This window comes from Meles meles, chromosome 13 (genome assembly GCF_922984935.1).
Source record: "Meles meles chromosome 13, mMelMel3.1 paternal haplotype, whole genome shotgun sequence".
In the NCBI taxonomy this organism is placed as follows: Eukaryota; Metazoa; Chordata; class Mammalia; order Carnivora; family Mustelidae; genus Meles; species Meles meles.
This window is the reverse complement of record NC_060078.1, coordinates 54,130,680-54,155,902: the sequence shown is the minus strand read 5'-3', so window position 1 is coordinate 54,155,902 and position 25,223 is coordinate 54,130,680. Positions and strand designations below refer to the sequence as shown.

At 42.0% G+C, this 25,223-nt stretch overlaps 1 protein-coding gene and 1 pseudogene across 1 annotated transcript in view; one reads left to right on the top strand and one right to left on the bottom strand.

Moving 5' to 3' along the window:
- Positions 1 to 4,848: 4,848 nt before the first annotated feature.
- LOC123955060 lies at positions 4,849 to 6,706 on the top strand (annotated as a pseudogene).
- Positions 6,707 to 16,243: 9,537 nt separating this feature from the next.
- The window catches only part of LGI1 (leucine rich glioma inactivated 1), a 39,676-nt gene continuing 30,696 nt past the window's right edge, over positions 16,244 to 25,223 (bottom strand). The window contains exons 5-8 of the mRNA XM_046027485.1: positions 24,326 to 24,397; positions 21,134 to 21,303; positions 20,695 to 20,859; positions 16,244 to 18,137 (exon numbers count right to left, since the gene is read on the bottom strand). Coding sequence (XP_045883441.1) covers positions 17,302 to 18,137; positions 20,695 to 20,859; positions 21,134 to 21,303; positions 24,326 to 24,397 — 1,243 coding nt within the window. The 3' untranslated portion in view covers positions 16,244 to 17,301. The remainder of the gene's footprint in view (positions 18,138 to 20,694; positions 20,860 to 21,133; positions 21,304 to 24,325; positions 24,398 to 25,223) is intronic.

Here is a 25,223-nt window from a genome sequence, read left to right as displayed (position 1 = left end):
TGCCTACTCCGATCGAGGAGGAAGACAGGCAGTAAATGAATCAACATAAACACTAGAGTGTGATCATTGTTAGGAAGGAATAAAAAGGGATGATGTGGTTATGAATTACTATGGGCGGCCCACTTAATATTTTATCTTTCACTGAGTTGTGACATCCATACAGTAAAACACACAAATCCCCAAATAATACAGGATGCTTTTAGCACCTTAACCCAAATGATGTGTGAACCCGTTTCTTTTCTTGTGTTTAGTTTTTTTCTGTAGTGGTGCTTAGTTAGGGCCAGAGCCGAGGAGGCATGAGTGAGAAAAATCCATCAGAGAACATCAGTACCACTGCTGAACCGTAGACATCGGTCTGTTTTGTAAAACACTTCTTTGAAGTATTGCTGTGATGGAATTTATTGTTATCTGCCACTTAATTGGTGGGTGCTTTAAGAGTTGTGCATTCATCATGGACAAAGACCTGAGAAAAGTTGGGGCGCCTGGGTGGCTCAGTGGGTTAAAGCCTCTGCCTTCGGCTTGGGTCATGATCCCAGGGTCCTGGGATTGAGCCCCACATGGAGTCCCACATGGAGTCCCACATCGGGCTCTCTGCTCAGCAGGGAGCCTGCTTCCCCGCGGGGCACACCCCCCCCCCCCCCCCCGCCTCTGCCTGCCTCTCTGCCTACTTCTGATCTCTGTCTGTCAAATAAATAAATAAAATCTTAAAAAAAAAAAAAAGACCTGAGAAAAGTGCCCACAGGGAGCTCAGAGGTGGGGTCAACTGGTACAAGTATGGATCCGGCAGGAGCAACTGGCAGCTGCAAGAACGCTTAGTGAGGTCAGTGTGAAGGCTCCAAGTGAGGTAGGAGGCGAGGTCGTCACACATGGGTAGTTGCCAGGAAAAGACAGCCTGAGCTTGTAGGAATCAGAGAGGTTTGGTTTGATTGTGTGTGGCTTTGTTCTGATGGGATTGTTTGAAGTCACTGAGTAGGGAATAGTTAGGGAAAGTTCTGTGATGGCGAGAGAGAGAGGAGCCAGCAGGAATGGAGTGTGTGTCAGTAATTAGAAAGGAATCATTCCGTGTTCAGATCCTCTCTCCCTCCCTCTCTTCCTTCCTTGCCTCTCTCCTTTCTTTTTTAAATATGCAGGGGATGAGAGAACAAGAAGATATTTAATTAGTGGATTGCCACGGAACATAAACCTACTAAGATACTATTTGCTGCATGCAAAATTAATGGGCATCCTGTATTTACATTTGCTGCTTTTGGGCACCCTGTACTTCCGGTGTTGGTTTTTCCACTTCAGCCTCGGTAAGGGAATCTCTGGGAAGACAGCTGCCACCAGGAGGCAGCCGGGTGCTGTGTGGACTCTAGATGCCCGCAGTCTCTGGGCTTCTGGGTAGCTCTGAGTGTGCACTCCTTTCTCCTCCAACCCTCCTCATCCCCACCCCAACCCAACCACAACTTTCCACTGCTCACTCCTAATCTCGCTTTGTTAAAATAGCTAAACTCTAGAAACATTTAAAGCGCTTTCTAAATGTAAAAGGAATCTATAATGTAACACGCATCCTGCCTTCCTAGTTAATTGCAGTCACAAATTCTTTCTTCTTTTAAAAACCTGAATTTAGCTTAAAAGCTCCTGTTACTCACCATGTTGACCTGGGTGTCCCCTCCCCTCCCAGCCTTCCCTCCTGCCCTCTAACTGCACTGGCTCTTTGCTCCCTCCTCTCCCCACCACTTCCTTCCTCAGCTTGTCACCATGGTTACATGGGGACCTGTTTCTGTGGTGCCCTCATCCATAGCTGGTTTCTGAGATAATTTCCCCAGTGAATTCCAGCTCCTCTCAGTTATCTCTGCCCTCATCTTCCTCCAATGAAGAAAAAAATCTGGGAGAGAGAGAGGAAATCCCAGCTGCTCAGATATCAAAATTCTATCTGTAACCAAGAGATTCTCTAAGTAATGTTACCTCTTCTATTTGTTTTCCTTTTTTAAGAAGGAAAAGCCACTCTTGTCCCCATGCCTGTTACTCTGGAGTCACCTTAAATCCACATGTAACATTTAATTAATTAAGTGCCTTTGGGCCTTGGATCTGTAATAACACCCAGCAACTAACTGTATTCTTATTTAAATGCCTTCAATTATGGAAGTGAAAAGGGTCCCTCCAGGACAGAAAAAGGCACCGAACCAAGATCACTGGCTGTCATGTGGGGGAGGTGTCAATATAAGAAGACATCAGCCTGGTCAGTCTAGGTCATACCGAGAGTTTTTGGAGGACAGCCTCAAGCTGTGTAAAGAGATGTAAAGCTAACGGTCCCTCAAAAAAGAAACTTTCCAAGAGCGATGGAGTGGAAATATCTCCAACAGTTTTCAAGCAGCAAAGATGATTCTAAAAAGCTTTAGGTGCAACAACATGGAAATGAAGATCAGAAATGAGAGAGTTTTGATAAGTATTCTTGGCTTTTGATTTGCTTGGTTTTTGGTATGCTGAGATTCTGTGAGTTAGGTAATTTTCCACACTCCTCATGAGCTACAGGATAACCTACTCAAATTATGCAAATCATGGTTCAAAGGAAGAGGCAGAATTATGTTAGTGTCTTCCATAATTCTATTGGAACTATGATTCATAGGGTCTTCATTCTCAAAGAGGACTTGCACCAAATGAACACAGTCGAGCAACATTTCTTTTTTTTTTTATGTCAGGAAAGGCTGGAACTCACAGAAACACTTCTTAGAATCCCCATGTCCTCACCCCACCCACTCCCCTTCCACAGCTGCTTCTGGGCCTCTCTCTTCTAAAACACAGATTTGGACATCCTCCTTCAGCCTGATCTGTGAGTTTCTTTGTGTTATTCTCCTCCCAATTCTGCCTCACGAGATACCCTAAAACAGGAGCCTGCTGGGAAGACCGTGAGAAAGGAAGAAACTGAAAAGAAAAAGGCAGAACCTTCTTTAGTTTCCAGGGCCAGGGGAAGGACTGGAAATACATTGACATCAATGTTTTTGCCTGGTTAGACTTACATTTCTGATAACAAAACTAGCCACAATTTAAGCATCTGAGCATCTGCCCTGACCCTCTGGGACAGTCGTCTTATTAGCAGTAATTTTTAGTGGCATGCTGTCCTTGACCCTATCTCTGCATGTGGGGTGTAAGGAGTCTGGCTATTTTTCAAGGGCAGTAAAATTCAACTATACTCAGTCATCTCTGGCTTAACCGAAGAAGAACGGGAGGCAATGAAGCAGACCCTTTCTGAGCATACTGCCCATACTCACCACCTTCTGAGTGAGAACACTGACCTTCTGGAAAAGAAGATGGAAGGCAGGACATCTGTTGGGAAGATGAGAGCAAGGTGTTCATATTATCCCTCTTTAGAGTGGAGGTGGTGGACATTGGCGGCACAGGCAATGTGATGGTAAATCTGTTGGGGCATATAGGGAAGCATGAGTGACTGTTTCAGGCTGAATTTAATGAATTGTTTCTATTTTGATGGAGACATTAGGAGTTTATGTTCTAGTCTTCAGCTTTGAATGATCAAAATTGCTGTTCTGACTGTCCTCTTGGGATGGCCAGGCTTTGGAAGATTCATCTTCCAGGAGGCTGGACCGTGGATTGATTTCAGGGAAGAATATCATCACTGGGAAGGAAATATCTTTCCCCAAACTTCCTTTCCCACTTTAGCTGTACCCTTTTTAGGGACTACCCTTTGTGGTCCTGGTCTCCATAGCGTCACAGGGGCAACCTGCCAGTGTAGTCTGGTTCTGCTGCCCTCTGCTGGCCACAGTGGGCATATTCCTCTTGTTAACCACTGGGTCGTGTCCCTCTCCCCCAAGGGGCTGCAATTCTTATCCTCCAACACTTCTTCCTCGGCAATCCCTCTTATTATTAAGGAGATACCAAACCCTCTCGTTATAAAAGAGGCTGGCATGGAGCCAGCAGCTTCCACGTAGAGTTTATCTAACGTGCCTAGGAGAAAGATTCTGGCACCCATCACAATGGATAATGGGTTATTTCTGGGAAGGGCCCTGAAATATGTCCAGAAAATGTCTGAGCTCATCAACTATGCCCTGACTCATTCAGTCTGTTATCAGACGGTGATATCTCTCGACCTCATCCCCACATATTATGGTAGTTTCTATTTGGAAGCCTCTAAAGAGGAAACCTCTTTCTATAGCATAATAATAATGGTTATTGTTATGATTCATCCACTATAGCATCCTTGAAGCAGTAGCTGAGCATTGCAGAAATCTCAAATGTCAGCCTCAAGTTGACCCTTTCAACTGAAAGTGAAAGGGATAAGGTTGGAAAGATGCTGATAAAGGTGAAATGAGGTATCCTGAAGATAAGGGAGACTAGGTTGAGATAGCCCAATGTGCTGGGTCACCAGGGACCAGTAATACCTACCAAATTTTATTGTACATTGTAGACCTCCTCAGAGTCTTGCACTGGCCCCTCTGGGCCTTCCTAGCACACCAGTGTAGGCTGGTAGTGCCATACTTGGGCTGTACTTCTAGGGGAATCCACCTACCATGTAACCTTTCTTCTTTGTCATGGAGGAGCCTTTTAGCAGATGTGTGTATATATACGTGGTCTGCACTTTGCCCCTATGCCAGTGTAAATATTACAAATATGGCCATCTGGCTCGGGTCATTGACAACGACACAGCATATTGGCCTCAGATTAGGAGGACAAAACAGTAAAATCTTCATCAAACTAATAGTGACATCTCCAAGGGCTTAGGCCCCTTTTAATCTCTCTATTTTGGGGGAAACTTCCCTTGAAAAAAGTTATCAAAGTATGAAATTAAAATAATTTTTAAGGGTTGAGAACATGGAGTGGATGGAATTGCTTCAGCTGGATTCTGGCCGGGCTATGGAGTAGGTCAATGAGCTAAAAGAGAAGGGTCATAGACCCTGAGTGCCGGCAACATCGATGACGTGCTACAGTGCTCCTCTGAGGCAGGTTAGATCCCCAGAACCACATGCTCTACAGCAATTGCTGGGCAGCCTACACCAAGAAAGGTGATTGCCAGAAGGCTTATGCGGATGGTGGCAAAACTATTGACTTAAAGCCTGACTGGGGCAAGGGCTAGTCACAAAAAGCAGCAGCTTTTGAATTGTTACACTGATCTGAAGAAGCCAAGGGAACCGCCAAAGAAGGTTTAAAATATGAAGCAAATAATGCTCAGTTCAAAGAGGGTTTACAGAATATGGAGGCCCGGTTGTGCAGAGAGGAATTTCATGAATCCTTTCAACATGTCCAGTCTGAACCAGAAGTCAGAGGGTGATCCCAGGACAAGGACGCTGCTCACTGATCCTACCTACCAGCAACTGATAGAGCAACTATGAAACAAGCCGCCTGACCTGGGTGCCAATCTGTAACATCCCGGATCATGACTGCTCTCAGTGTCCTCCTGGGAGTCGATTTGGGCAGCATGGATGAGGAGGAAGGAGTTGCAACAGCCCCATCACCACCATCTCCCAAAAAGGATACGCAGCCCAAGCCAGTGGAAGAAGATCCTACACTGAAGAAGAAGCAGGCACTGAAAGAAAAACAGTTGGGGAGTGATGCCCACAAGACAAGACTTTGACACAGCCTTGAAGCGCTATGACAGAGCCAAGGACCTGGATCCCACCAGTATGACCGACACATGACCAGTCAAGCAGCTGTGTACTTCGAGAAGACTACAGTAAATGCTGGGAGCTTTTTGAGAAAGCCATCAAGGTGGGGCATGAAAACCAAGAAGACTGTCGACAGACTGCCAAAGCTTATGCTCAAATCGACAACTCCTACTTTAGACGAGAATGGGCAAGTTCAGGGTGGTATGGCCAGAGATGGCAACTCCTACTTCAAAGAAGAAAAGTGCAAAGATGCCATCTATTTCTATAACAAATCTTTGGCAGAGCCCTGAACCCCGGATGTGCTGAAGAAATGCCAAAAGGGGGGCGCCTGGGTGGCTCAGTGGGTTAAGCCTTGGCCTTCAGCTCAGGTCACAGTCTCAGAGTCCTGGGATCGAGTCCCACATCGGGCGCTCTGCTTAGTGGGGAGCCTGCTTCCTCCTCTCTCCCTGCCTGCCTCTTTGCCTACTTGTGATCTCTCTCTCTCTGTCAAATAAGCAAAATCTTAAAAAAAAAAAAAAAAAAAAAAGCCAAAAGGTGGAGAAAATCCTCAAGGACCAAAAGTGGCTGGCTTATGTAAACCCTGACCTGGACTTGGAGGAAAAGAACAAAGGAAATAAATGTTTTCAGAAAGAGGACTCTCCCTAGGCCATGAAGTATTACACAGAAGCCATCAAACAGAACCCAAGAGATGCCAAATTGTACAGCAGTCAAGCTGCCTGATACACCAAACTCCTGGAGTTTCGGCTGGTGCTCAAGGACTGTGAGGAATGCATCCATCTGGAACCAACCCTCTTCTGCTGCTTACACCCCGCAAGCAGATGCACTAGAGGACACGAAAGACTATATGAATGCCAGGGATGTCGTTAAGTTAGAAAAACTTAAGGCCTTAGATCTGTACTCTAACAGTTAAGGAGGCAGACGGTTACCAAAGCCGTATGATGGCCTAGCACAACCCACATGACAGCCTGCAGGTGCAGCAGATAATGAGTGACCCGGTCATGCGGCTTATCCTGGAACAGATGCAGAAGGACCCCTAGGAATTCAGTGAAAATATAAACAATCCTGTAACAGCACTGAATATCCAGAAGCTGATGAAAGCATGGGTCTAATCACATTGGGTGATGACTTGCTCATCATGTTGTTCCTTTTGCCCTCATGTGGAAAGAGGAGCTGTAGCTGTAGCAAGGAGCTCAGAGCAGAGGAAAGAGCAAGGTAAAGCGAACAACTTCTCTTTCTAGATTTACATAGATCTATGTGGAAGAGTCCCACTCACGTTACTCGTACTGCCACTGCCTCGAGACCTCCCAGCACATGCATGGTCTCTTCTGCTGCCCTGGGGTTCCATGTTCCCCATCCTCAGTTGCTGTCTCTTCTGCTCTCCCATAGTTGGTTATTTTTTTATTTGAGGCAGTGGGCATGTTTCGAGAGGGGAGGGTGTTCTCCCCGACCTCAGGTCCCAACTATCTTCACCTTAACTCCACGTACCCTTCTCCAATAAAATAAGCCAATTGGGTGTGGTTATGAAAAGAGAAGAAAAGAAGGCAGTTTTTAAAGAATCAGATAAAGGATACCAATCAAAGCAGTAGTAGCAGTCATGCATACTTTGCTCTGGCTTTTTTTCCCTCTGATATTGTTACTTAATAACGTCCCAGATAGTGGCCATTCCATCAATGAGTGTATCAATGCATGCAGATTATGATGACTTGAAACAGTGCTCTTAGTAACATACATAAGAAATGTCTTTATTATTTTAAGCCAGTAAGATTTCAGTGTTACCAAAGTATTACCAAATAACTCAGTTTATCCTGACAGATAACAATCAGAGTTAAGTATATGAGTGTAAGTCAATCACTAGGGCTCTGGTTGCAGAGAGACCTGGTTTGAATCCTGGTTCTGCTGTGTGTTAGCGGCATGCCTTAGGTAGACTTCTCCACCTCTCCGAACGTCCATTTTTTCTTTAGAAAAAAATGATAGTAATAGCATCATTGCAGGGGTTAAATGACTAAATACATATAAAATATTCAGCACCTGTTCAGCACATGGTAAGTGCTCAATAAATGGTAGCTGTGATTATTTTTTTAAAGATTTTATTCATTTATTTGTCAGAGAGAGAGAGAGAGAGCCTGTGCACGCACAAGCAGGGGGAACGGCAGGCAGAGGGAGAAACAGCTTCCCTGCTGAGCAAGGAGCCCGATGCGGGACTCGATCCCAGGACTCTGAGATCATGGTCGGAGCCGAAGGTAGATGCTTAACTGGCTGAGCCATCCAGGCATCTCAATGGTAGCTATTATTATTGCTTTCAATCATTAGCAATATTTTAGCCTATTGATCATAAATAGGCCATGCAAAGACAAGAGAAATGTGTGTGAGCCAGTAGAGTTATTAAAGTAGATGGAATACTGCCTTTTCGGAGATATAAAAAGGGATAAGCTCTTTAAGCTTTGTGGTGAAAATATGTACACATATGACTATTTTGTGATGGGGAGGGGGTTATATTTGGTCTTTTAAAATAGTATCTCTGCTTGTTCACACTCCATTCACAGAATAAGCCCTCTTTACTAAAACTTAGAGAATTCTGTGCTAAAAATATTCCATTCCCATTTGGTATAGTGAAATGTCATATCCATTAAACACCAACATGCCAAATGCTGCTTGCAGATTCTCAACCCAGCAAACCCAAGTCAACAGGAAGCCATGATCAACAGCTTGTTCATACTGTACATCTTGACAGATTAGTTTTGGAGAATTATCTAAGGCTTAATTGTTTTCTTACAGCTATCTTAGAATTATAACTCATGTACTCCAATTAACTAATTTTTAAAGAGAAGAATTTGGGAGCCCGGGAGTGAAAGTGCCTTCTCAAGGTCACAAAACTATAAAGGTGGTTGAATTGGGCCAAAAGCTCCAAATTTCCAACCCACGTTTTCCTCCATTGTAAGTTACAGATTTTTGACCTGATCTAGTTCTAATATAGAAAAAACTAAGGCCAAAAGAAACTCAATGTCTTGTTTTAGGTGATCCTTAAAGCTAACATGTCCCAAAATTTAAAGATTTTTATTTATTTATTTGAGGGAGAGAGAGAGTGAGACAGAGAATGAGAGGGGAGGTCAGAGTAGAATCAGACTCCCCACTGAGCAGGGAGCCCGATGTGGGACTCAACCCTGGGACTCCAGGATCATGACCTGAGCCGAAGGCAGTCACTCAACCTACTGAACCACCCAGGTGCCCCACAATGTGGTTATTTAGAGTAGAAGCCAAGCAAGTGGACTGATGATGGGCTAGCAACATCACAATCACTTAAAGAATGTTTAAAAATAAAAACTCCTGGGTCCTGTTCTTTGAGGATTCAGTTTCAGTGGCCCTGAGGTGGGGTCCCAGGAACCTGTGTAGATAGTTTGCTTTCTAGGGGTTTCTTGGGGGTGGGGGCTGCAAAACCAGTTCCGGGAACCATTATTAACAGAAGTCAGTGTTTTATGTTCTTCTCTTCTCTGCTAAGATTGATCTATGATAATTTCCAGCTAATGACTAGACACCTGTGGGAAAGCTAAGTCAGGAAAAGTCCTGGGCCAGGAAAGAGCCAGATAAAGATCGATCTGAAGCCGAAACACATCCAGGAGAACAAACTGTGATCTAGGAATGCTTGCTCTCATTTCCCAGGGATGGGAGGCCACGGAATCAGAATTGGTAGTTTGACTTCACTTGGGAAAACATCATTTTGAAACAGTGGATATCAGTTTAAATATTTTAAAACAGAATGTTTGAGAGAACACCATTTAAAGATGTATATAGAAATTGTAACGGTGAATCATCATGAATAATAGACCAAGATGGGAGATTGCATTTTGTCAAGTTTTGCAAAATAAGAGCTGGAAGGACTCTTTGAAACCTTTTAGCAAAGGGATTCTAGACACATCTAAGGGTGTGGCCTCTTCCCTAGTAACTCCAGCTCCCTAAATGGAGGTCCTCCACGGAGACCACACCTAGGGCTGACAACTTTTGTTGTTTTGCCTGTTCAGCATCATTTCTTTCTTTCTTTTTTTTTTTTTTTAAATTTTTTATTTCTTTGACAGAGAGAAATCACAACTAGGCAGAGAGGCAGGCAGAGAGAGAGGAGGAAGCAGGCTCCCTGCCAAGCAGAAAGCCCGATGCGGGGCTCGATCCCAGGACCCCGGGACCATGACCTGAGCTGAAGGCAGAGGCTTTAACCCACTGAGCCACCCAGGCGCCCCCCTTTCTTTCTTTTTAATAGTACTACAATTTCACTTTAGGGAAATACTCTTACCTCACTCTCATTGCACGTGGTTATTGCCCATGGGTTCCAGGGGTGGGCATATGACCACGCTTGGTCAATCAGACCCTTGTTCTCACCCTTGGCCAGAACAATTGCTTTTGGGATGGGCACAGGGCCAGTGAGCATCAGCCCCCAACTTTTGCTAGAACTACTGGAAAAGGAGTACCGTCTTTCTGTTAGGCACTGCTGAACTGTCAGGATGTCCTGCTGGAGCTGCTAATGGATATCTCTCCATCATGAAAGGAGACACTGACTTAGAAAGTAGTCAATAATCGAGTCAGAGAAAAACAGATTTATGAAAATATCATCTGAGTACCTGGTCCAGGTATTTCTGAAGCTGTGTATTTTTTGTATTTAAACTAGTTTAGTTGGGATTTCAGCAACTTATAACCAAAAGAATCCTAACCAAAATGTCTCCTCAGGGATCAGAACCTGGGTGGAGAAATGATTAATGACTTGCCTAAGTCTCTAGCATTAGTGAGTAGCCACAGCAAAATGCAAACCCAGGTCCACCTGAGTCGAAAACGTGTTGGTACTCATTATGTCTGCTGCTCTAAAGAGAGAAATATTGTGGCCACCAACAGGATAGATCTACAGGCAAAAGGCAAGAAAACATTGGTCATATTTCACTTCTCCTTTAGATCCCTATAGAACTTACTTTTCCCCCTTTGTTGTTTGTGCATGCTGCCCTTTAGAAATAAACCTGAGGTATGTAAATCCTTTAAGAGTAGGGACAACTTCTTGCTCATTTTGTTTTCTTCATACCATCTTCCAAGCACTTTGGCTATAGAAGATGTTCAAGAAAAGTTTTTGATACAATTGAGCTTGCTGTGTCCGTTGGTGTAAAAACCAATCAGTAGTCCTAGGTACTTAGAATACTCCAGGTTCTTGATTAGGGTGTCTATCCAGCAGTTTATAAAAGTAATGAATTTTTCCTTTTTAAAATTTGTTTATTTATTTGAGAGAACGAGAGGGCTTGAGCGGCAGAGGGAGAGGAAGGGAAAATCTCAAGCAGACTTTGTGCTGAGCGCAGAGCCCAGTGCTGGGCTCTATCTCACAACCCTGAGACCCTGACCTGAGCCGAAACCAAGGGCTGGACACTCAGTCAACTGTGCCACCCAGCGACAGAAGAATTCAGAGTCCTGAATTTTTAGTATTTATTTTGTTTTTAAGCACTTCATAGCATGGTGCCACTGATGGATACTATCCAAAATGAATCTTGACTTAGCTTCTTAACTGGCTATATATGACTGGGCAAATTACTGAGCTTTCTGAGAAAGCCTAAGCTTTCTCATTTATAAAACAATGCTCTTATTACAGAATCATAGAGGATGGAATGATAATACAGTTAAAGCACTCAGTACAGTGCCTAACTCATAGTAAGTGCTTAAGAAGTGCTGCTATTATTATAATGAAATTAAAATGTTAAAATATAAATTATAATATTAAATTAAAATATCAAAATTCCTAAAGTTTTTTTTTTTTTAATTATTAAATATGTGTGGGTAGACAGGGTTAAGGGAATGAAGGACAAAAAACAGTTGTCCTGGGATCTGGCCCTATTGGGAGGACTGGTTTCTGGGGCACAGTTTTGCTGAGAATTATTGTTAAAAGCTTCAGCTAGGGAAGATGCTCCCTTTGGGGTATCTCTGAGTAGTGCTGACCATGGATGGGGATCCCTCTTGGGAATAGAAATTTCTGGACTTTCTGGACTTTCTGGAAGTGTTAGTATCCCACTTCCCATTCTTTGGGTCTCCATGGATTAATTAAATTAGTTCTCACCCTTCATTTTTGTGGATCAAGTTTTAGGTAGATTTGCTGCATGTGTTTGAATAAGGATTTACTCAGGAAATAAATTGTGTCTCTTTTATTTCCAGACCACCCAGTTATACCTGGGAAGCAGGAGGGCTTGGTAGGTCTATTCTTTTGGGGTAACCCATGGCCAGGATTCTTTTGAGGCTGGAAACTGGCTATAGGGGAAGACACTGCTTCTTAGATACGTGAACAAGGGGGGTGAAGCTGGTGAGCTTAAAGCTATTTCATTTCCACCAGCTTTATGGATTTTCTACGAAGTAGGACTATTCTAAGGGATAGAGGGTGGGACAGGATAAAAGGATCACAGATCCCTAAGGCAAAGTTCTGACCAGCAGGGATAGGTAGGCTGGTAGAAGAGATGGATAGGTCAACAACCAACCATAATACAAGGCAGAATCAATTATGAGCCTTGTTTATGGTAAAAGCCATGGGCTGAGAAAGCTGGAGAATGGAGAAACCACATCTAGCTGGTTGGATGAGGACTAAGATGTCCAAAGGTAGAAGAGTAGGGAAAGGGAATTGTTGATGGTTGGGGTGGCCTGGGCACAGAAGCAAGTACATGCTCAGATGAACAATTTTTGGCAAATTGTGAGCAAGAAGGGAGCGTGGGTGGAATGGGTGATGGTTCACTCAACTGTGTTGAGTGGGTTGAGCCCCTACTGACTAGCAGTATACCTACAGATGTGGTCCTAGGACCAGTGCCAGGCCGGGAGGAGTTTGGAATCAGTTTGGGATGGAATGAGTACAGGACTTGAGAGGAAACGTTGAGAAACTTGCACAGCAATTTGGCATTGCCACAATAACAAAGCACATGAACATTTTTCTGGTAATTCATTCTTATTCTAATTTCAAAAAATATTGGTCCACAACACAATGGAAAGACATTGGCCAAAAATACATTGGAGATTTTTTTTAAATTTCCATAGTTGAAGGTTTTTTTTAAACATTAGAAAACTTTTTAAAAGTAGAGCATCTCTGATCTAGTTGAAGTAATATAACATTACTTTTTAAAGAAATTTGAAGTGAGAGATGACAGAGAAGAGAGTCTGTGAACTTGAAGATAGATCAATAGAAATCCCACAGTTTGACTAGCAGAGGAAAAGGAGATGGAAATATCTAGTACTCAGCATCGTACCCAAATTGAGGTAACTATGCCTAAACATTCTTAGGTGAGGATAATTGTGTGGATAGTACAGAAATCCATTCAAACTAATGCAGAACAAAGCTTGACATGTATATGTGGTCATGGTGGGGCAGGGTTGTTATTAGAAGGCTCCAGAAGTACATCAAGGAACTCAAGGACAGGGAGTGCCATTGGATGTAATGAGGGATGAGCGGGAAATAGATAGCCCCTAGGGATCTCCCCCTCTCTTCTCTCTCTTTCCCCCTGTGAGAGATGCTGTCTTACACTGTCCAGATCCTCCTTCAGGAATAAAAGACTTACTTTCCCAGCTTCTGGGAGGACTCCCAGAAACAGCTTTTGCTGCCCTTGCTAGCCTGTGGGATTGCTGTGGCTAACACACAGCCTCACCTCGGGCCATACTTTCTTCCAGCCCACATCCAGTGACTAATCCCCATGAAGCTGGCAAGTTCTGGTGGGTCCCCTCGCTCCAACTTGGGATGCCTGAAAAGGAACATCTCAGCTCCCTACAGGGATGCTTTTATTGGAACTGCATCATGGCTCAGCTGCTCTCTGCCAAATTCTCCTTTCTTCTCCTCCCTTCCAGGTGGCATTTCAAGGGTATGACCTAATAAATGTATGTATGTTAGCCTCACAGAGTCTGGTTCTCAGGCAACCTTACCAGGGCCACCAGACCTCCCTTCTCCTTCCTTTTCTCTCTCTTCTTTCCTCTTGCTCTTTGCTCTTTCTCCCCTTTCCTCTCAGACTATGCAGTTTCTCACCTCCCCTTCTCTCTGACCTTCTACCTCATTCTCTTCTCACCTTTCAGACCAGCTTCGTCTGCTTTTACAGCTGCTCAGTCACTGTCCCTGTAGCATATGCCATTGGTTCCCACCCAGAGGCTACTTACTGGGTTGAAGTACCCATCCTTCAGCTGCCATGGGTGTTGGTTTATAACAGCCTGCATTTGCATACCTCTCTAGAGGATTGTCCTTAGCCAACGGGAGATGTCTGAGAGGTTATGCCCCATATTCTTGGGTTGATAACTATTAGATGGAGGCGGGGTGTAAACATCTATCCTCCTTGCCTTGAGGCAGAACACACTGTGTGGTACAATTCACACTCTGGAGTTCCCTGTGGAGTCAGTCTGAAGCTAATTTCTCCTGAAAGGACATCTCTGTGTAGCACCTTCCCCTGTCCTAGTCGCAATCCCTTACAGGTGTACCAGGAGAGTACTCCCTCAATAAATACCACTGCTGAGGGAACCTGATTTAATACAGTCACTTTACAAATCTGGTACCTGTGGCTAAGTGACCCAGCCTCTGCTGTCCTAATTAGAAATATCCAGGAGAAAGACCTGGATCAGTTCAGGCAGAACCCAACCCACTGGTCACTCCAGGTCCAATCATCTGCGACTAGAGAAGAGGCAGAGTTTTACAGTATAGGGCAGAAGAAGGGTATGGGGAGAAAGGAGGGCAAGTGTCAGGGAGGACTGGCCAGTTCCTAAGAAAGTCGACCCCACCACTTGTCCTCCTCCTCAGGTTTTCTTGAATTTCTGTCAGTCTTCTCCTCACCTCTTCCCCATCTACAGTCCCAGGTTCTGATTGGAGGCTGAGGTGTCAAAGGGTAGTACCATGTGATGTAGATGGGTCTGGATTGAGTGTCCAGAGGCCTGGATTGGAGCTGCCTCTCTCTGCTCGCTTCACATCTCTGGCTCTCAGGTTTCAGGTGAATTAGAGAGTTGGTTTGCTAATTTAAATAGCCACTGTTTCTGTGAAAACAAACAGAGAAGAATCTAAGCCTTTCTTCTCTGCATCCCTGAATTCAGCAGAGGGCTTGGCACAGAGTTAGAACACCGGCAGCATATTGACAACAGAAGAGATCCTTTACAAGTGAATTGCATTAAGGTAATAAATGTAGAACATGACCCCGAAGAGTGCAATATTCTGGTGTGGAGCTGGCATACTCTGTGAGTGCTGATTTGTGTCAGGTCAGTGTTAAGTACCTTGTGTGCATTTCCAATTACTGCTGCGGTGTAACAAATCACCCCAAAACTTAGATGCTTGAATTGACCGTTTTATGATGCTCATAGATTCTGTGGGTTGGGAATTTGGACCAGGTACTGTGGGAATGTCTTGTCATCCAGAGCCTCAGTGGGGGTAGATCTGACAGGTCAGGGCTGGAATTACCTGAGGCATCTTCACTCACAGGGCTGGTGCTTAATGTGGCTGTTAGATGGGACTTCAGCTGGAGCTGTTGACCGATGGGTGGGCTTCCTTACGATGGTAGCCTCAGCCTCGTGGGACTTTGTGGGTGGCCATTCAGGGTTCCAAAAGCGATTGTCCCAGTTCACAAGGTAGAAGCTTCATTGTTTTTATGATCTAGGCTCAAAGTCAAACTGCATCATTTCCAGCACATTCTATTGATTATAAGCCTGCCCAGACTTAAAGACAACAGAATAGGCACCACCTATCGATGGGGTGGAAGCAAGTTTTCCATAGAACACATAGGATGGGAAATATTGTGGCCATATTTGGAAAATTCAATCTACCAAGTGCATATTATCTCATTTAATCCTTCCACTGTCCTTGGAGTAGGCATTAGTTTCCCTTTGCAGATAAAGAAACTGAGGCTCAGACACAACTTAAGTAACTTGCCTGTGGACAAAGTCAGTTGATGGCAAGGCTGGATTTAAACCCAGTCTGTACAAAGCAGGTGTTCTTCAACAGCATGTATGCTGCTTATAGAAAAAGGGGACTGAAAAAATAAGAAATTCAAAGGCCAGTTCTTCCTGTGTGCAAGATCGGCAGTGGGTAAGACTTCTTGTCCCCCATAACTCTATTGTCAGTTCATATCTTCCCACGTGGTAAAGGAGTCTGGCTCCTATGCATAACTTCCCAAGGCATTGCTTCTTGGAGACGGTGTAACTACTCTGTGTACCTTTGGTGTCTCCAGTTTGCCAGATATGTGCTGGCAGAGGGGTTGATGTCTGCCCTCCTCCCCCTACCCATTCATTTGGCAAAGGAATGCAGGGAGCAATAAGCTGTAGGAAGCTCTGATTCACCCAGAACCAGTTCATGCCAGGCATATCTTCTCTGCCACGATCCCCTTTTGAAACCATATTTCCCCTTTAAATTCAAACAAGGATCACTTCCTCCAGGAACTCATCTTTGATACTCCTGGGATCTTTATAATCAGAACGGTAAGATGATGATTGGCACTTACAACTTACTCTGCAGGTTTCTCTGTCCTAACCCTCCAATTAGTCTAAGGCCCCAGAGGACAAGGGCCCATGCCCTGGGGCCATGCCCTATTTCTCCTGAATTCTGCTCCCCAACACCACAGGAACAATACCCCATTCTTAATAGGTACTCAATAAATAGGACTGACTAGATCAAAGGGACTTGTGAAGTTTATTATTACATTATAACAGGAGGACACACATGCATCTTTGAATGCAATTTTTGAGAGCCTACCCTATAGGCACTGTGCTAGGTGCTAACAAACCATGTGACCCAGGAGTAGGAATTTGGAAAATCAACCCTGAGCCTCCTGTACACTCTGCAGAGTGTCAGTAACATCCAAACTGATGTCTAGAAGTGAAGCGTCCTTGGTAAGATTAAGAGGTCTATATATGGGGCGAATTTGAGGCACGTACTCTTAGGTTACCTCAATCAGCTCTCAGCTGATTCTAGGGTCAGACACTTAGAAAATCCTTAAGTAGCATTTTTAAAATTTAAAATCTTGACTTTCTCTTCATCTCTAAGTTTTTTGAAGAATTTTTTTAGCTAGAGCTATCAGATAAGAAAAGGATGGATCTCACTATTCTTTATTTCAAATCAGGGTACTTGTAATAAGCAAATTTCTCAACCCCATTTTAAGTTTGTCACCCTTTCACCACAAAATGTTCTCAAAAGCCGTGACCTTTGGAAACACCCTCGAATGTTCCAAATCCAAACAGCTGATAAACCTGTTCATAAATCTTGGGTAATGAATATCTGTGTTTCGTTTTCACTCCTTATTCACACCATAAGATCTTGATCTAAACATAACCCTATTGAATAACCTATTTCCTCAATGTACCGTCACCAAGACTAAAACAACTGTAAATAATTACCTTTGGGATATGAAAGAAAATGTAAACATTTTATTTGGCAGTTTCTGAACACATGAATAAATAAATGGAAAAGTACATATTAATATTTCTTTTTGGAGTAACAGATACCATTAAACACTTATTTACACATCTTCACTGCAAAGAACAGTCACACCATTCAATTTTGTCTTATAAAAGGTCACTTCCCACACCACTGGACTGGACAGTTAAGGATGGAGATACTGGTAGTGCTTGGTTCTAGCAGTCTCAATGTTTGAAAGGCATTCATTTGCAAGTGTGATAAGAAGAGTCATCATGCATTGAGTTCCTCCGGATCATGTACTGTAGAAAGTTTCTGGTGGCAGCCACAGAATTTGGTGTGTCATGCGCTTAAGTCAACTATGACGTGTTTGTAAATCTGTGTATTTCCCTTAAAACTGGAAGCAAAAAGAAAATTGCGCTTATTAATGGATACATGCGTGAATGATCTTGGTGCTTGAACATTTAATTCCTGAAATTTCACAAATTTGGCTTTCTCTGAATCCCAGTTATACACTTGCGTAAAGGAATAATCACTTCCAAGAATTGCATATTGGTAGTTATTTATCTGAAGAGGCTGGAACACCATGGATCCTCGTGATGGCATCCTCTGAATATCCTGAAAGGAGGAACCTCCCCATTTCATTACTTTGGAATCACCAATGAATCTTGTCAAGCAAATGTACACGTCACCTTTCACCGAGAAGTGCTTGACGGCATAGACGTCCTCCATGTTAGGGATGTCCGTTTGGTTAGTGAACAGTTGCATTGCTTTGTTCCACTGATAGATTACAGGACGCTGGGAGCTACTAGACAGGATTAAATGAGGCGTTCTGAGTGTCTGAGGTGTTCTGGCTATTTCTAGATATTCCACATCAGTGTCCCTGTACCACGCATGTAAGGATTGATGGGAGTAGAATCCATTTCCATTCCATTTATAAATGGTAGTAAAACCAGCTTTTGAGCTGTCAGCAACAACAAAGTACCAGTTGTTTTCAATCTTGAATGTTTCAATGTCATTGGGTTTTCGGATTTTGAGAATTTCAATATCCTGGATTTTTATAAATTTATTTGCAAAACTGTCTCGCTTATAGATGTGAGAGCCTCCAAACAGCTGGGCCACAATAACATAGAGCTGAGTTTCAATGACTATAGGCTTGCACACTACAGTGGATGTGCCTGGGAAAAGACAAATGAGAGATTAGTTGGATGGCCATCCTCTTTTGCAGCATGTAAATATGCAACCTGAAGCCATACAACTTCCACCAAAATCAGCCTGGAATAAGGATTTCCTTGGTTGAATAGGCAAGGCCAATCTCCAAGGTCCAATGGCAGCAGGATCCTGAGGTTCTGTGGCTTTGTGCCTCACGAGGCCTTGTTACCAACAACTGAATTGTCAAGTCACATCCAACCTGCACTAGACATTTAATAGGGCACACGGCTACTACTCCTCTCACTACTTGCAGAAAGAAAGCATTGCTTTCCCTGACACATCATGAGTTAATTATAGTAATTCTAGTGAAAACTGCCACTTATTGAGCACCAGCTCTGTGCTTTGCCAAATCATCTCATTAAAAATTCCCAACAATCTGAAGAGATAAATATTATCCTTCCTTTTGCAGATGAGCAGACAGAAACTCAGACAGGTTCAGTGGTGTTAGGAGAAGGCAGAGTTGGGATTCAAACTCAAGTCTACCAGCGTCTCTATGCTTTTAGGCCAACCTGTAGGGAGGTGAGCTATTCTAGGGCTTCTGACTTGGGCTAAGATCCCACAAGTTTCTAGAATCACCCTACAAAGTCTTGAGCAGTGATGTAGGTAGCCCATGATTCTACCTGTAATTGGTTTGTTCCTAGTGTGAAAGGGTTCTTGCTCTAAAAATAACGCGATTTTCCCCTAGGAAAGGACAGAGATGCTATTTGTCATTTTCCTGAAGCTTTAGGCTATTGGTGACAAGACAGAAGACAAGGAAGAGAAATTCTTGAGAAAAATGAAGGAGGGGTATAGTCACAAGTGATACTCCTGAGAGTTATTCTGAGAAATTTCAGAGAACAATACAGATCAGTGTCCTTGCTCAGTATATCCTTTTAGTAAGAGTTTGGCATTTATCGGGAAATATAAATATCATTTATCAGTAAATATTGACTAGAGGGAGCTTGACTCTAGGAAATCCAAAGCAAGCAAGGCAAATCTGGGGCCCAAGCCTTTTCCAACTTTAGGAGCTCCAAAGCAGTAAGTTCTGCATCAGCTCTTTCTACTAATTGGTGAAATTATCCTGTTTGTGACCCTTTTCAGAACTCAACTGGTTGTGTGACTTTGGGAAAATCACTTAACTTCTCTGGAATTCATTTCTCTTCTGTACAATGAGGGTTTGGCCTAGATCAGGAATGGTCACTAGACTTCAACCACGTATCAATATCGATCAACTGATTAGTTGGAAAACTGTGCTGAGAAGGATTTGTAGTCCTGTCTGCACCCCATAAGCAAGAGCACCATGATTGATTAGCGATGTCTTTCTGGGGTAAGAGAGGTCATAATGATTGCATATTGAGTATATATTTCTCATCTTAGATGAGATGATGTCCTCTGAAAGTCTGCATATATGTGATTCATTTCTCCTTCAAGTGTTCATCCTAAGATTCATCTAGAATAATTGATGGACTATACACAGGTAAGAAGAACTTGGTTTAAACTGCACAAAGCTGCTGCAGTCCATTGGAAAATTGAGGGCACTTTGGGAGAAAGGAAAGCATGACATTCCTCCTTGAGAAAGAAGGAGGTTTCTGGAAGGACCTCAGTTTGGAGAAGATCCCTTTACCTGGGCGCCTTAGTCTCAAGCAAGCCCCAGACCTGTCTTGATCCTGTAAGCAGTGGAGCTGACAGCCATTAACACAATTGAATTATAACCCTTCCCACCCAAGAAGTGTAATCTTTTATGTGGAGGTTTGAATGCTCTCAGGGACAGATTTAAAGGTATTAGAAGCTAAAGCTGATGGAAACATTTTAGAGGGAGGCCCATATTCTAACTTACTTAAAAACCATTAAGTTGTTGAAATGAGAAGAAAAATTAAGAGGTCACATAAGTAAAAGTTTTCGTGGAAGAAAAGTGGTTCCCAAGGTCAAATTAAATGCACAAAACACTGGAAAGAGGCTTCATCACTGCTAGACTTCTCAGGGCCTCTAATGCAGAATTATTATGAATCTCCAAGAGGGAGATATGGTTCACAGATTTCTTGGACCCAAACCCCTCTTTGTGACAAGGGGGTCACTTTGTACAATAGAGCTTGTGACTCATTGATCTAAAATAACATCTTTATTTTATAGATAAGAAAAAGGGAAGGCCCAGTAAGGGTGAGTGGCTCACCCAGCTGGTTTGTGACAGAACCTAGATTAAAACTCATGATTCCTAGTCCAATACTTTTTTTTTTGAAGAAAAATAATCCACCTTTATTTGGCATTTACTATGCTACGTTCTATGCTGTTTCTTGAATATGTGATGACATTGTCTTATGAATACATTATCTTCAACAACACCATGAATTAAGTATTATTATTCCCATTTACAAGTCAGAAATCAAGGTTTAGGGAACAATCCTCAATCATTTAGTAAATAGTACGGATGGGGATTAAAGGACTCTAAGCATGGCCAAGCATCCCCCCATGCCAATTGTCTTTTTCTGTTGCCCTTGGTCCAGACTGCTTAACTTCCTATTCAAAATATGGTCAGGTTTTTCATACCTGTAATGTTGTCATAATTTCGGAAGGTCTTTTCTACGTGGTCCCATTCAAGGAAAATGCACTTTCCCGTAAAAGGCTGAGCAATGACTACATACTCATCATTCATATAAGAAAAAGTATCTATGGACAATGATTGATAAGGCAGGTCTTGAGACTTTGCAAATTCTGCAAAAACAGGAAATGATGATGAATAACTGTGTGCTAATGCTTCATTCCTTGGCTAGATCTCAAACATCCTTAAGAGATACATTTATTTAAGAGAAATAGTAAAATGATGATTTTACTTTGCTTTTAAACCCACAAAGTTTTAATGCTTTATCATAAAAAATTAAAATTGGTCATTCAGTTTTTAAAAATATTAAAAATATCAATTCCTGCACACACACAAAATGTAGCCCTTATTTTAGCTTTATGAGGTGGAATGATTGGAATACATTACCTGTAATGATGCAATCAAAATCCTTGGGCGAGAGACTATTGATTTTGCGCTTCTTGTATTCTGGGGGACCTTCACAGTAGATGTCTTCAACAGTTGCATTGGTGTGGTCCAACCATTCCACTAGCCACTTGAGTTTACAGTCACAGTTAAATGAATTCCCTCTCAGGTCCCTGAAAGACAAACTTCAGTTGATTTTGCTGTATGAGGGTCCTACCTACACAGGTATGACCTCTACCTCAGCAATTAACATATGCAGATTGTTTTTACCTGGCTTTACATCATGCTCCATTATCTACCTTGAACTTGACTGACAACTCACTTTGAATTCAGAGATATCCCACAGAGAGTGCACTCTTGCATGCCACCCAGTCAATAGAACCTCATAAATTATTTCTTCTTGAATCAAAGGCAGCTCTGTTTAGAGCTGTGCTGTCCATAGAAATATAGTGTAAACTACATATGTAATTTAAAATTTTGTAGGAGCACCTGAGTGGCTCAGTCAGTTAAGTGTCCCCCTTCAGCTCACGTCATGATCTCAGGGTCCTGGAATCAAGCAGGCTCTCTGTTCAGTGGGGAGTCTGCTCCTTCCTCTCCCTCTGCTCCCACTAATTCTCTCTCTCTCTCTCATTTAAGTAAATAAATAAAATCTTTTAAATATTTTTCTATATTTCTAAAAAAAGTAACAAGAAATAGGTGACAATTTTAAGAATATATTAAAAACAATTTGTCATTTATTTTTAAATAATATATTTTATTTAATATCTCACACAAATAATTTAGCTGTGAAGCCAACAAACTTTATTAATGACATATTTTATACTTTTAAAAAATATTAAATCTCTGTTGTTGTTTTTAAGTTTATTTATTTGTCAGAGAAAGAGAGAGCACAAGTAGGGGGGTGCAGCAGGCAGAGGCAGAGGCAGAGGGAGAAGCAGGCTCCCCGCTGAGCAGGGACCCTGATGCAGGACTTGATTCCAGGACCCCGGGATCATGACCTGAGCCGAATGCAAACACTCAACCAACTGAGCCACCCAGGCATCCCAAAAATCTTAAGTCTTTGGAGTCTAGTGTGTATTTTACGCTTAGAGCATAACTCAGTTTGATGCTAAATTTTCATCAGAAGTATGCGATCTGTATTTAGATTTCATAAAATTTATACTCAGAAAAAAATAGTTTCACACATCCAAGTTGTTCCAAACATAATTAACTTTTGCAATAGCTGAACTGAGAATCAGTTTTTCAATTTAAATTTAGTTTTCTACTTAATTTTTTAGAAACTAAGTATAAATTTAAAGCTTTGTTCCTTAGTTACACTAGGAACATTGCTCGGTGACCACATGTGTGGCTACCATATTGGACAGAGCAGGTCAAGAGGACAGGATATAGCGCTTATTATATCATATTTAATTAAATCAAGCTAACTCTTTGCTTTTGTTCTTCCTCACAGATGTAATTCATCCTGATCCTATTCCATGGTCTACAAATTCAATTTTAATAGGAAATGACTTTGACACACCAGAGTTAACTCAGACATCCAGCAGCTCATGTCTGTAATAAACTGTATAGCACGGATTGTTTAAATTTCCACATATGATCCTAACTCACCAAATTTTCTGTTTATTTGCATTGCTTCTATTCAGAAATTCCAGCTCCTTCCTAAAACCCTTCTTGGTCACACAGAATTCCCAAGATAGGTATTGCCTAGTCTTCACACAGCACACAAATAATTTTTAAATGTTGAAGCATTTAAAAATGTTTTTTTGGGAATACATTCAAGAAAACCAAGAAATCCATGAAAAGACAAGCTATCAAGGATCCTTGTATTTAGATAATTCTTGGTTTAGGCATATTAGAGTATGCCCAAGAGGCCAAACCCATTACGGGATTTCCTTAGAGACTGAGCCAATTTCAAGTGGGTTCTTTGTTATGTTGTTTTGGTTTTTGCTCATGTGTGGTACTGGCTGACAGAAGGATGGGCCAGAGGATGATGTCCAAATAAGCCATATCCCCAAGTCTGCCATGGTATATCATTTAACTTCCAAGACCTTCCCAGGGCTGACTTTATCTCCCAAGAATATTCTAACCCCAAATAGTGACTGGCAAGTTTTCTAGGTGATTGTAAACCAGAACGGCTAACTGTGATCTGTCTGAGACTTTTTGGTCATGTCTTGCTTCTGGTACTCTCTTGCATATAAACCATCATTCAGGACTTGGGGTACCAGGCATTGAGGAGGGGCTGGGGAAATACCACAAGGAACAAAGAAAGTTTTTCATTAGCTTACTGATTTGAAGTTAAATACTAGGTTTAGGAGAAAATACTTGACTCAGATCTTTTGTTATTGGAGAAAAGTTGTTTTGAACATATATTCTATAGAAAAGTACCTGAGTTGATTAAAAAAAACTTTGTGTTTACTTGTATCCTTTAATTTTTCCTATATCTACCTTATAACCATTTAAATACCCTTCTAATGTCTGGAAGGCACTTAATGAAGCTAAATTGCTTTTGAGAGAGTTAGACATATATTACTTGCTTTGCTTACAGCAAAATATACAAATTCCTTACAAAGATCTTTCACTCTGAGGCTTAAAAGTCAAAGTTTGAAAGCTCTTTTGTTTGAAAAAGGGTCAAAAATAATTAAATTCATTCCCTTCCTGGGGCTTAAGCCAAATTCCTGGGGATTAAGCCTAGAGTTGTTGTTCAGGCTAAGGAGAGAAAAGGCAAATTTGCCTCCCTTCCCCCACTTCCTGCTCCATTTCTCTGTTGACTGACCAACCCATGGGTGTAACCTTTCATCTGTACTCGGTCAGTTTCCCAGACTCCTTTATGTTTTTCCTTTGTAGCCCCATTTCCTGGACCTCATGAGAAAAAAGGCATCTTGAAATTTCACTTGGGGCCTCCTCTTCCCACCCCCTCAAAGTCCCTTATCAGCACTCCCACCCATAAGACACACACTTTGCCGCATGGAAAGTCTGGGCACTATATATTCAGAATATAGAATATATATTTTGAGTCTTTACTATAGAAGACTCAAACATTAGTTCCAGTACATTTAAAATTTAAGCAAATTTAAAATTTAAATTGTAAAATTATAATTTAAATTTAAAGCCAATTACAAATTCTAAAAATTAATACCAAGTTTCTTTGTTAACTATTGTAAATTAATTAATCAGTGATTTCTTAGGTCCTCTTACACATTTGTTAAAGAATCCAGGCCTTTGAAAATATCTTTTGGGAGCGTCTGGAGATTGTTGTTTGCAAGGCTCCTGGGGAAAAAAAAAAAAAAAGTGATGTAAACTGTAATCAAACTAAATAGATGTATTTTATGATAAAACTTAATTATGAATCCTTTTTATTCTTTCCTGACTACACTAAATTACTTGCAGTACCTTTTTTATTTCTTCTAAGATACTACTCAGATTCCCACTATTGTATATTCAATTCTTGGTCTCTTTGCTTCAGTGTTCACTCAGTATTTTATGGCATTTTCTATGTATTATGGCAAAAAAGAAGCTAACAAACCAGTAACAAAGTGGTATTGGACATTGATCTTTTTATGTAGAATGGAATATGAGACTCATACTCTTAGACATTCAGTCTAGGGGATGTGTCCCAAATGATGACTAACTAAATGGATGACAGTTTCATTTCACACTCAGTCTGCCCCTGCTCCTCCCTCTCTCCTTCTCACTTGCTCTAGACAGTGACTAAACCCCCAACTAATGGTGCCAATAGCTCTAGAGTTTGGGGACCTGTCTAACCTATCCCCCTGCCAGCACATCCTTTCTTCTTTCCAAAGCATATACTCCCTTTTTATATTTTTCTTTTCTTTTAGTTCCATTCATTTGACCTCAGAAAACAACTTTGTCACATATGTCCATCCATCCATCCATCCATCCATCCATCCATCCATCCATCTTCTTTAAACATTTCCTTTCCTTTTCTTCCAGTTCTTATCTTACTGCACAGGAACTGTTTTCTCTTTCTCTTTCTATTTGTTCTTTCATGAGTCACTAGAATAATTCTAATCAAAGCTAATGAGTAAGGAGAAGTCCTGATGGTATCAAAAAAAGGGAAATGTGTCCATATTGC